This window comes from Penicillium cataractarum (assembly GCF_028827025.1).
Source record: "Penicillium cataractarum strain IBT 29864 chromosome Unknown utg000002l, whole genome shotgun sequence".
Taxonomy (NCBI): Eukaryota; Fungi; Ascomycota; class Eurotiomycetes; order Eurotiales; family Aspergillaceae; genus Penicillium; species Penicillium cataractarum.
Genome location: NW_026622738.1, coordinates 6,865,024 through 6,878,059, shown reverse-complemented (window position 1 = coordinate 6,878,059; position 13,036 = coordinate 6,865,024). Strand labels below are relative to the sequence as shown.

The 13,036-nt window shown below is 47.2% G+C and overlaps 3 protein-coding genes across 3 annotated transcripts; 2 read left to right on the top strand and 1 right to left on the bottom strand.

Moving 5' to 3' along the window:
* Positions 1 to 351: 351 nt before the first annotated feature.
* N7496_004498 (uncharacterized protein) lies at positions 352 to 2,145 on the top strand (the record flags this gene model as incomplete). The annotated part of the gene is made up of 2 exons (XM_056697429.1): positions 352 to 962; positions 1,023 to 2,145. The coding sequence occupies 2 exons, from the start codon at positions 352 to 354 to the stop codon at positions 2,143 to 2,145; spliced, it is 1,734 nt and encodes a 577-aa protein (XP_056559641.1).
* Positions 2,146 to 2,681: 536 nt separating this feature from the next.
* N7496_004497 (potassium channel family protein) lies at positions 2,682 to 4,202 on the bottom strand (the record flags this gene model as incomplete). Its single annotated transcript, XM_056697428.1, has 1 exon — positions 2,682 to 4,202. The coding sequence occupies one exon, from the start codon at positions 4,200 to 4,202 to the stop codon at positions 2,682 to 2,684; it is 1,521 nt and encodes a 506-aa protein (XP_056559640.1).
* Positions 4,203 to 7,274: 3,072 nt separating this feature from the next.
* N7496_004496 (uncharacterized protein) lies at positions 7,275 to 9,561 on the top strand (the record flags this gene model as incomplete). The annotated part of the gene is made up of 3 exons (XM_056697427.1): positions 7,275 to 7,332; positions 7,376 to 8,778; positions 8,842 to 9,561. The coding sequence occupies 3 exons, from the start codon at positions 7,275 to 7,277 to the stop codon at positions 9,559 to 9,561; spliced, it is 2,181 nt and encodes a 726-aa protein (XP_056559639.1).
* Between the last annotated feature and the right edge of the window lie 3,475 nt (positions 9,562 to 13,036).

Below are 13,036 nucleotides of genomic sequence, written 5' to 3'. Positions count from 1 at the left end.
GGTCGCATTTGATCGTCAAGATCTAGAACGTATCGAATCGGCCACCCGTGTGGCCGGCCGGAGACAACCGGATAGTTGGCCACTATAATTACCGAGCTGTCACTGGGTCTTTCTTCTTGGGTAAATCTATTTGTATGCAGTCCACACAATTCAAAATCAAAGCTATTAACCTACGATTATTCTATTAAAATGAACTTTTTAAAGGCTTTTAAGATGCTCCCTTTAGTTATCACATGGCTAGGGGTGTACAGTCACCCGCCCGCCCAACTTCATCCTACCGAACGGAGTTTCTTGCGAGAAACGATTACAACCCCGCAACGAAATTCACAAGCAACGACATCTTTGCTTCAAATGCGAGCAATTGCAAATGCCCCTGACAGATACACTCCCCAAGGCGAAGCCTGTCCTAAAGACAGACCATCTATCCGCAATGGGTCGACGTTGTCAAAGGACGAAACTGTATGGCTTGAAGAACGACGAAAAGTCACCGTGGATGCAATGATGCAGCTCCTGGGCCGACTGGACTTTGGCTCTTTTAATGGATCTTCATACATTGAAAAGAACGCTGCCAATGCATCTGGGCTCCCAAATATTGGACTTGCTGTATCTGGCGGTGGTTATCGGGCGTTGATGAATGGTGGGGGCATCCTACAGGCCTTCGACTCTCGAACTGTTAACTCCAGTCTTCCGGGCCATCTAGGAGGCGTCTTACAGTCGGCAACTTATCTGACTGGACTCAGTGGCGGCAGTTGGCTGGTAGGGAGTATGTATCTGAACAATTTTACGGATGTCACATCGCTGCGAGACAGTGCAAACGTGTGGCTGTTCCAAGATTCTATTTTTGTCGGCCCGACACAGAGTGAGGATTTTGCCGTCAGAACATCCCAATACTTTTCGCAGATACAGGATGCAGTGACTGGAAAGGCTAGCGCTGGCTATAATTCTTCCATAACAGATTACTGGTATGACAGAGCTCGTTGCTACGTCTGAACTTTGACGGTTAGTGCTAATCGGGCAGTTAGGGGTCGGGCACTCGCCTACCAACTTATCAATTCCACCGAAGGTGGTGTCGGCTATACCTGGTCATCTATTGCTCTGAGCAAGGATTTCCAGCACGGAGGTATGCCTATGCCTATTATTGTAGCGGACGGTAGAGCGCCTGGGCAGATCCTTATTCCTGATAACACGACGGTATTCGAATTCAACCCCTGGGAATTCGGATCCTTTAATCCTCCCCTAGAAGCCTTCGTGCCCTTGGAGTTTCTTGCAACAAACTTTTCTGCTGGTGTTCTTCCTACAGACTATGGGTGTGTTCGAGGCTTTGATAACGCCGGGTTTGTTATGGGAACGTCATCATCGCTCTTTAACCAAGCATTCCTGATGATCAACAACACCGAGGCACCTCAGGCATTGAAGGATTCTGTAAATCAGATCCTAATATCGATTGGAGTGGCGAACCAAGATGTCGCCGTTTACGAACCGAACCCTTTCTATCTATACGCAAATCAGTCCGTGTACTCTAGTTCTGACGTCTTAACTCTCGTGGATGGTGGCGAGGACCTTCAAAATTTACCCCTAGAGCCTCTTTTACAGCCACAGCGCAAAGTGGATGTGATTCTGGCGCTAGATTCGTCTGCCGATACGAGTACCCGGTGGCCGAATGGCACCGCTATGGTTGCCACGTATCAGCGCAGTCGGAGCTCCCTAGGCCACAGCAGCGGTATCGCCTTCCCATCTGTTCCGGACCAAAATACTTTCATTAACCTGGGCCTGAACAATCACCCCACATTCTTCGGTTGTAACAGCTCCAATTTCAGCGGCTCGGCGCCGCTAGTTGTCTACATCCCAAATGCGCCATACAGCTATCAGTCGAACGTGTCTACATTCGACCTGCAATATAATACCACGGAGCGTGACGCTATAATTGAGAATGGATACGACGTTGCCACGCTGGGTAACGCAACAGTCGACCCCGACTGGCCGACCTGCTTGGGCTGCGCACTCTTGAGTCGGAGTCTGGATCGCACCGACACCGCCGTTCCAGAGAAATGCGTGATGTGTTTCCAGAGATATTGCTGGAACGGCACGACAAATAGCACCAGGGCGGGCAATTACTATCCTGCCTACAAATTGTCGCAAATGTAATTCAGCAACAATCGAGTGAGATACCTCCTGCTAACCCCCAGCCGGATTTTGTGAGTCGCTGGCTGTCTTGCAGTGGCGTTTCCGATCTGGTAAGAATGGTATATTTATATTCACACTGTTATGTGTATCATTTACGCATCCAAGTTCTTCTGATCCACCCTGTGTAAAGTACATTTTAGTGTTTTTATCACGTCTGAAACCGGCGATATCGGAAAATCTTCAAAATTCCTGTACTTTCACAGTAACATGAGTATTGTGTGACTTTGCAGCATGCACTGCTCTAGCATTTGAGTCATGCCGACTGTGACTGATTTACCCTTCATCTCTTAGTGACTGGAAATTTACCAGCTAATATTTCTACAGAGGATTTCGAGAACCGTTTCCCTTCCAGACACGCTCTCTTCCCCAGCGCCCCACTCCGATTACTCTAAGCCTGATACGGTAGAAGCTATGCCTCTTTTAGTAGTCTAGTTGGGTGATTGGCTGGATGGATCCATTTAGTTCGACTATCTAGGCCTAGACCTAAAAATAAAAGTTCACATGATCTCAGATAGCTCATTACGCAAATCCAAACAAAGTTTCTCCACTAACAACGTCAGCATCCACGAAATCTCGGCATTTCTATCTGCCGGTTCTTTCAGGGGATCCATGAACTTTGTCATCATCTCATTTTCGGACTTTGGAGGGACAAAAGGTGTGCGCTCAGACGAACAGCTAGCATTGTATTCCCCTGCATGGAGCAGAGGAATAATCCTCGACCAAGTGCAACAAATTTTTTCCTTGTGCTCAAGAGACTCATCTGTCATCGCAGAAAGGAGACTCTGGATCTCTTGAGCAAGCTGTAGCTGAAACTGTATTGAGACCATCCTAGATTTGACCTGTGTATGTTCAGTACAACCCAAGCCGCTTGGAACATTCGACGTAATGTATGAGTGTCTTGTACACTCGTGCTCATGAGGTTCGCGCGTGCGACACTTGTAAAACAAGTGTCTCCATACATGGCTGGAAATATATTTCAACCATGTGTGAAACACATCACCCATGACTGAGACCAGGTTTGTGAGGATTGGGAGAGCCAAAAGAGACCAAAAGACAAAGAAAACCCTGCCGAAATTGCTCTGAGGATAGTAGTCTCCGTAACCAATAGTCGTGAGAGAGGTGAAGGTAAAGTATAGCGCAACGAAGTACGTCCAGTCGTCTTGTGTTTCGGATTGACGAAAAATTGCAGCGCTAAGAAACCATAGGAGAAACCATGCAATCAGAGACAGCCCTAGTTCTGCCCATCTTCGCCTTCGATAAAAGTCGGACTTGATCGTATGCAACTCCATGATTTCTGTCCATTTGGGGAATCGAATCTCGAGTGGTTCGTTTTCTAGAACTGCTGCGCTAGAGAACCCTTGTCGAGCGGTTTGAATTATATGCCTAAGCTTCATGTCCCTTATCCGACTGATGAAAGATGTCATAGACGTTATGACAAGGCCTAGGCTGACGATACCGCTAGTGGCATAAGGAAATAGTAGACTTCGGCCGAGATGAGTTTGGGGAGTTAGGTTCCCGATACCGATGGTGAGAAGGGTATAGTCAGTGAAATACAGAGCGTCTATCAATGACCAGCCTTCAATGCTACTGTATATAGCTGCTCCACCGAGAAGAAAAATGACAAAGATATTGACGCGGAAGACAATGCTAGTGCATTCAATCAATCGCCTGTCTGCCGAAGTGAAAGTCTTCGCTTTCGCGCTGAGCATGTAAACTGCGAGCAGAATCGCTGATAGAGTGTACAGTCCTGCGGCTATGATGCAAGCGTAAAAGCTCTCTGTATATATCGAGTGCTGGTTGGTGTTGGCTTGGGCTTGCTGATGCTGCTGAGTCTCGATACCGATCAGGTTGAATAAAATTACCGCGGAAACCAGCCAACCACACACTGTGACCATGTATCCTTTGAGTGAGTCAAGGTGAAGGACCATAAAAAGTAGGTACACAGCATCAGCACCGGCAGATACGACTAGTGAAGTCGTTTTGAGTCCCGTAGTCCTGTGGTCAGTATTGGTTAGCATTTGTAGGATTGAAAGACGAGCAAAGCATCAGTACCAGCCTGGCGCGGGTAGCACAGAAGATCGTCCGTCAGGTTGTACTATTTGTTCCCAGTCATGTACCAGCCCGCAGATATTGAACATGAGTGCTATGGCACAAAAGGTTCCCTACGCGCCCTATCAGCTGCAGAAACGGTACAAAAAGATAGGTAATCATGATACCGCAAGAACCGGGAAGCCTGTAGAGGCAGCCAACCAACGGCCCCACCAATGACTAATGCATGTTTAGAAACAATAAGGAGTGTCATTAGTTCGGTCACTTGCCTATTTCTCTGGAGAATTCTGTTCTCCGACGAGGAGTTATATCTATTTCCACTGCAACCTAGCATGTTCCCGCATCTGATCTTGTCGTTGCCATCTCTTGTTTAGCCAAGGACTACCCTTATAAAGAGCAGAGGCGGCCCAGTTAGGCGGACTCTATGATGTAGTATGATAGCTTCGCGGACTGCACACACGTAGGCCAGCCGGTTTCCAACCACGGTTGAAATACCTGGGGCCCAATAATTGTATTTCGCGGGGGTTGCAGCGTTGAAGTCTTCCGCTGTGAAATGTGTTTCAACTAATGTCTTAGTAGCGAATGAATTAAGTCGATCATCGAAATCGGGATACCATTTAAGCTGACGTTCAGGCATAAACCCCTTGAGAATATCGAAAACGTGCGTAATTTTAGATCGTTCCGTTATCGTACCTAAGTTACTGGCCGAGACCCCCGACCACATAGAATACGACTATTTCACTTAATAACCATGAGAGGCCTTTGGTGCATGGTTGCTCGTGTAAATCATCCGAAGGTTCTTCGTTTCTTGCCACCTCTAGCCTGCACGACCATGTCACTTTCTGACGTGCATAGAAGTTAGCGCCCACCATGGCTGGCAGGAGGCGATCCCAGGGATTCAATCACCATCTTCTACGGGCCTTTGATACGACTGCCTGCGACTTCCATGGTTCGCTTGTTGCCTAGAGGGCCGATTTCTGTACTCTGATGCTTCCATGCTATTTTGATCTTCGTTCCCGACGTGATCTCTAGCGAGCACCGGTTGGAGACACTAGGCCCACAAGACATCACGCCATTCCCCAGCATTTTTTTCGGTCGCGGTTGGGACAAGATTGCCAGTCATCATTCAGCCCCTATCAAAAGGTTTCCAGACACTCGGGATTATGTAATTTTGATATGCCCTAGTTACCTACCATCTTCAAATATATATTTCGTCCCCAAACATATAGCCTACCACTATATAACTAAATGGGAAGATTGCTAATTTGCCAGAGATAATATTAAATATCTAATATTTACCTAGTATACCATCCTTTAGCAACACGTAGGGCCTGTAAACGCCTAGGCATGCTGAGAATTAGGCTATCAATTTTAGCCTGATCGAACACAGCCCGTGCAGCGTTTAAACACTCTATAAAGTACTGCCACTCTGCCTCAGATTGAACCATGCCAATTAGCTCCGGAAACATACTAAACACCTTCAGTTTTAATAAGCGTCACACTATCTCGATGGGGCTCATATCAGGCGAGTGTGCCGGCCACTCTACCACCTCGATACCATGCGATTCAAACCACTATTTCGCGATATCGGCATTATGGATCTTTGCGTTATCTTGCTGGAAGATAGTACCGGGTGTATAGTGCGGAACTAGACCCTCATCAATCGCATCGATATAGGATCTCGCGGTGTAGCCGTTCTTCGCTGCCGATTCATCACGTCCATAATCACTAGATCTGAGCTGCTAGCCACCTCGCCGCCCAAATCATCTGTGATAAATCGCGTACGTGAGGCACAATATTCACAAGATCACGCCTATAGGCCTCCGAAGTAGACTGCCACACCCATCCGCTACCTGAACCGATTGTTTTGGAGTGCATTTCGACGTAACATTCATCCGAAAATATCCACGTGTTCCACGCGCGAAACTGGCAATATTTCAGAGCAAAACGGTAGCGCTTCATCGCTTTAGAGGGCTTTAAAGGTATTTGATTCCCTCGCACGGCGTTTACGAAGTCAGTATTTTTTTCCATAGCGGATTGGGTAGTTGCGAGCGAAGCGCTAGGTAGCTCCAATTAGGCTGCTGGCGGGCTAACTGATAGATCTGGCGTGTATCCCGAGGGCTAATATTGACAGGGCGCTCTGCGAGGTAGGGATTCAACGGTGTTATGCTGTTTGAAGCGCTCGAGTGTGTCATGAATTGTACCGCGCGCAGGCGAATTCACGCGGTTTATGCTTAGATAGGATAACAGCGCGCTGCTCAGGCGATAGCTCTGCCTTTCTTCTCCTATTGCCACTAGTAACAGTGCCAAAAGAGCGTTCCATGGTTGTGTAGGATTAAAAATAAAATGGGGAGTTTGGGACGCGTTGTGTAAAACGCGCTAAATATCAGCGTATGTCGGGAAACATTTGAACGGACTGTATGTAAAGGACCCAGGGTCGAAACGGACTCTGTGTTAGTTAAACCTGAAACATATTCAAGAATTAATTGCATTATTAATTTCTTCTCAGCTTGAACCGCAAACTCCTTGCCTCAGAAGTCCCTCAAAGCAGGATTTCCGGCCCAATGGGAGTCAGACCTCACAGAACATCATTTTCCTGGACACAATTCCAGTGACTTCCAGATCCGGCGCTCTGCAACTGCTCCGCATGCGGATACACGCGTCACCACATACGACATACCATGATTAGCAATGTGGATAAACTCAAATACCCGTGTAGGCCTCGCTTTGGGATTAGACTCGGGATTCATTTATACTGGGAGAGCTCTGGGGATGCTAAAGCGTCTTGGTGCACATGAAAAGATCTTCATCTGACCTGCGATATAGAGTACCTCTTTCGCCTCGTGTCAGGAGACCATCTCGCTTTGATGGTTATTATAATCGCGGAAAAGCCTCATGATTGCCGCTACTCGGGAAAGTATTAGCCAATAACAGTTGGATATAGGTGCAGCCATAGCCCGTTCAGCATCGTAAGTGAAACAGAATGATTGATATTACCCATCTGGCAAACATCATTCTGGACACTGTTCTAAGCCGGCAATATGAGCCGCGCTTGCGAAGCACAAGATATACGGCCTGCGGAGGTGCCTGATTCCAAGAGTCAGTTTCTCAGTCACGACTTCTGCTACAGGTCCTCGAACAGCAGCTGACAAGCAGGCAGAAGTCTTCGAAGAGAGCTATGACAGCCCCCGTCAAGCCGGCTTTCAGCCTCCTTTATACCTGAAATGCGGGCCTCTCCTGCGCTTTACTGGTATTGACAGAAAGCCGCGAATGGACGAGCCCTTGAGTAGGGATGTAATGGAAATATGGGAAGGGAGTGTTATGGTTGTGACTGTGGATGCTATGTCAACCTACATGAAGCCTCCGACCCTCTGGCTCTTTAAGCAGACGGTCGACCTCCAGACTTCTGAAGCCCAAAAGAGTGCCCCCAGTGGTCATCAACTGGCAGCAGAGTTCGCAGACCCTCTCACCGGTCAGATCAAGATGTCCAGATTTGGCAAGCCGCTGTATGTAAAGCCAGTGGGTAGCCTTCAAGAAAGGAGGGATCTTTCTTGTGACGATAACAACGGTCTGTTTGAGACGACCGAAGATAACCAAACGGCTACAACATCGTCAAATGTCGCAGACCTATACCCCGAAAAGAGGGATAATAACCAGAGACATGAAGTCTACAAAATTATCGGTACGCACCTGCACGCTGAACGGGGGTTAACATTTTGGAAGTTCAAACTTGAAATCCCGCTAGGCCCCCGCGAAACCCGAATCATCTACCATATAAACCACGGCACTACCACCAGTTTCTGGATTCCCGCAAAGGGGCAAGGAATGAACGTCATGTTTCAAAGCTGTAATGGATTTTCTCTTTCCGTCGACCCGGACCCTTACTCCGGGCCGGATCCTTTATGGCGCGACGTTTTGAATGCCCACCAGAAACGCCCCTTCCACCTCATGATTGGAGGGGGCGACCAGATTTACAATGACGCGTGCAGAGTGCAGACACGTTATTTTAAGAAATGGACAGGGATGAAGAAACCTCGCCCCAAGCAATCTTTGAGCTTTAGCGCTGAAATGCAGGAAGAGCTCGAGGACTTTTACTTAGCCCATTACTCTTCATGGTTTTCTCGGGGACTTTTCGGGATGGCCAACTCTCAGATACCTATGATAAATATTTGGGATGATCACGACATCATTGACGGCTACGGTTCCTACCCGCATAACACAATGGCGACTCCTGTATTCAAAGGACTAGGGGCCGTGGCGTTTAAATACTACATGCTCTTCCAACACCAGAGCGTTCCTGAAGAGACAGAACAGGAGGAGCAAAGCTGGCTGCTTGGTGCTGAGCCTGGGCCATATATTGAGGAGTTCAGTCGGAGTATATTCACATTTCTTGGCTCTCGTGTAGCCTTTTTGGGGCTAGATTGTCGCACCGAGAGGACGCGCAACCAGATTCTTTGCCAGAATACCTGGGATCTGGTATTGGGACGCTGCAAGGAGAAGATTGTAAAGGGCGAGGTTAAACATCTCATTGTCCTTCTAGGCGTGGTAAGAACGAATATACCCACCTCTATCTAAGAGGAAGCTGGATATCGCTAACTGTATTTCAAGCCAATTGCGTACCCCCGGCTAAACTTTCTTGAAAATGCCTTGACATCAAAAGCAATTGAGCCTCTGAAAGCGCTTGGGCGAATGGGAATTCTTGGAAACTTATTCAACAAGTTTGATAGCGGTTTTGAGATTCTGGATGATCTCGAAGACCATTGGACTGCAAAGCATCACAAGTTAGAAAGAAACTGGTTCATCCGACAATTGCAAGACTTGGCAGCGGCAAAGTCGGTCCGTATAACTATTCTTGGCGGCGATGTCCACCTCGCCGCCGTCGGCCAATTCTATAGCAACAGAAAGCTCGGTATTCCGCAAGTTCATGACCATCGTTACATGGTCAACATCATCTCCTCAGCGATTGTCAACAGGCCACCTGCAACCATGCTTGCGAACCTGATAAATCGACGCAATAAGGTTCATCACTTGGACAAAGAGACAGATGAAGACATGGTCTCCATGTTCCAGCGAGACGTTGATGGCAAGTCCAGGCGCAACACTCATCTACTGCCACGTCGAAACTGGTGTTCACTCCTTGAGCACAACAGAGGCGGCTTGAAAATTTGCATAAACGTTGAAAAAGTACAGGGTAATCCTGCTGGTACATCTGTTGAATATTCGTTCTTTATTCCCACCCTGGATTACCGCGAACCTCGGAAACTTATTAAAGAGAGATTGAAGTGGAGGCGGTGGCCCTTTTTAGGTCATTCAGCGGAAAAGCGGTAGTTTACAAGTTGGTATCTGTCTAAATCGTGGTGGGTGTTTTGAAACCGTGAGCACATGAGGAATGAATTAATAATTACAAGTCTTGGTGTTAGAACTCATATAGGACACCTATTCGCTACCGATGTTCCTGTTGAACTAGATCATAGGGCAATAGCGGTATCTGTCAACCTGAAATGGCAAGCTCGACGAAGCTAAGGCCATGGAATTCGAAATTCCATGTAAATTCTGCAAAGCCCACCGATGACGTTCTTATCTTTGGTGTTTCCGGCATCCCGACAGAGGAGGTTTGAGAAATGGGGAAAGGTTTGTTGTTATCTTCCTTTATATAGAAGCTGGCAAAAGTGGGCGAGCAAAGATAGTTACTTCTGTCACCCGAAATCTTTCTGAGCCCAGCTGAGAGGGTCAGTGCGGTGGTCTCACCCAGCTTCTCACCCTGGTCGCGCGTGTTGAGTTATAAGTGACGCTTCAATGTATGCATAGTTGATGGGAGTTGATTGTGTGTTGTTCTAGGTACAAGAGGCTGGTAGCAAGGTAGACATATATACATGCACGTGCTCTCGTTCCCATGACTATCTCAGTGACTGGGATATTCAACAGCGTGACCCTAAAGCGGCGCTCACCCTAAACTCACCCGGGCGGCACCTACCCGACTATTGACTGCACATAAGCCACACGCCGGCCAGTTAGCAGTATGGTGGGTGACCACATACGAGTCCTGGCTGTTGTATGTTTTTTTTGGCATTGATTGATCTTAGCGACCGGTATATTCAGCATCTAGGAGTGGTTGAGTGAATCCAAACTTCAGCGTTACTATGTATTTCATTCAGTATTAGATCACCCCCGTCTATGGTCTTGATACGACGTAAGCAGAAGTATAAACCGCATCCCATTTAGAAAAGAATGAAGTTCTCATGCAATAATACTAGGTAAAATTTGTTATATTCTCCGGGGCCTTACCTTTACCAGCGTGTTGAGAATACACACGGCGTTAATATCCACATAGGCATACATCGAGCCCGAAATTAAACAAGGATGACTGACAACAGACTAACTATATTTCTAAATAGAGACAGAATCGCTCTTGCTCTTTGCTGATCATTTTTTCCCTCTACAAAAGGCTCCCCTTTCATTTATTTCTTCTTTTCTTGGGCCTCTCTCGCGAAATTTTGGTCGTGACCTACGATCGGACGCCCAGGTGCGTCCCTAAACACTATGTTCGTAGTCGTGGTCTTGAAGCTTCTGGTCAGCCTAGGACTCCTCCGTTCTGGCATTTTAGACACCACCTATAGTGCTATAGTGCTATATGCAATTGGATGCTGTGGCAAGTGCGGAGTCTGCGGTATGGGGCCTGACTACTGTGCCGCTAAAGTTTGTATTAAAAATTGCGACGCTAAAGCCGAGTGTAATCCGAATAAACTAAACGAGCGGGTATGCTAAATAGGAAATAGTAAACACCTTATTATCTGCCAGCGAGGGTTAAAACTTAGGTAATTCTACCGGCGAACCCGTAGTATTTTAGAGCTATCGTATAAAACTTAAACAAACGAAACACAAACAAGAAAATGTGGAGTTCAGAAGCCAACGAGGAACAGCGAACCTAGAACACGGGCAATTACTTATCACCCGCTCGCCTTAGGGTTTTCTATTAGCTTCTCCTTCTATACCGTTTTCTTTCCCATCTACCTCTACCAATTTCCACCTCTTAGAATTCCTCTCATTTCCGCGATGGCCTATACCAAATTCCATCAGCGTCACCCTAATTTTGAAAATAGGCGGCCCGCCTTCCGCGACACGGATAGATCACCTATGTACGAAGGGCCTTACCAGGGGCTACTCCTTTCCATCATAGAGTACAATGATGTATCGGCTCTATACAATGATAGCCCACACTACGCTATCTTCTTGCAAAACTACGACACCAATTACCACAATCCTTTCAGTATTGCTTTAGGATGTCGCAGCTATGATACACTGCGTGCGCTAATCGAGTTTTATCTTTCAGATACATCTCTGACTAAGCCCTTAGAGAAGTATCTCAACCGCTTCTCTATATCTCTCATTCATGAGGCTTACGCTGCCGCGGATCGAGATCTGGTTTTATGGCTGATAAACCATGATCTCCCGCTAGGGACTTTCCATGACCGAAGTTTCAGGCGCTGGACACCTCTGTTCTGAGCAGCCGAGGCGCTGGGAGAAGTAGGTAGTCTTATGGTATCAGCTAAGGCTAGGCAAATTGCCGTTGCTAGGCATAAAGCGCACGAGCGTCGAGACCGCGTCGAAGGTTTTATTGACTGGCTTGTTAGTATAGGCTGCTCCGTGTCCGAGTCTGATACCTTGGAGAATGATTTGGAACACCGCGAACTGCAGGGGGCTTCGGACAAAGTCCCAGTGCTAAAACGCACCGTTCTCGGCGCGGCTTTTCCCTATGCGAGCTATGCGATGGTTTCCTATCTTATTACCAATAGAACGGACGTTCACGACCGTCAGATATAGTCTGGTCAGTGCTACGGGATTAACTATGACGAAGAAGTGACCCTATTACATATCACGGCCCCTTTCTGGAATATGGAAGCTATACAGGCACTTCTAGATCATCGTGGCGATGCTAAGCTCTCGGAGATAGTGTCTATAGCTAACATTGAAGCACGACTTCCGCTTCACTCGGCCTTGACCGGTATTATGGATCGACGCGAAGAAAAGAATAATAGAGATGAGATCATCTCACGAACGACGGACACCGTTAAAACTCTGCTTAACATAAAGCCCGACACTGTCAATACGCAAGACCAACACGGCGCCACGGCCTTCCATTACGCGGTGCATATACATTTAGGCTACGTGGCAATTCCTTAAGCTATCAAGCTGCTTCTAACCGTCAATCCTTCTCATGATACACTGAATCTCCGCAATCGCCGAGGTACAACGGCTCTTGGAGATGCGATAAGGCCTTCTTTAGTAGTAGTCTAGACCGGTTAGCAGACTTAGTGAAGTCCTTCATCACGAATAGGGCCGATGCATGCTCATGTGATAACAAGGGACGCAGTATTCTCCATATTCTGAGCAGTCACGCCTAGCCCCCCAATCTTTACCCCCTGCCATACTGGACTTTCTTCTTGAGACTATTGATACTAACCAGATTAATGCCGATGGCTGTACTGCTTTGCATTACTTAGTGAAAATTCTGGATCAGAGTGATGCTATTTAGTACGTTGTTAGTCGGGGCGCGGCTGTCAATGCGGTTGATAACAAGGGAAATACTTCCCTTCACGAGGTAATGAAGGGAAAAATTCTTAGAAATAGATATGAAAACGGAGAGCTTAAGCCCCTACCAACGGGGCTTCCAAAAAGAGCACGAGATAAGTTAATTCAAGTCCTGCTCGATGCTAGAGCATCTATGGATCAGACCAACAGAGCCGGCCAGACACTAGGACGGGTATTAGACTGTGTATTAGAAGAGCAAGAAAGACTAAAGCAG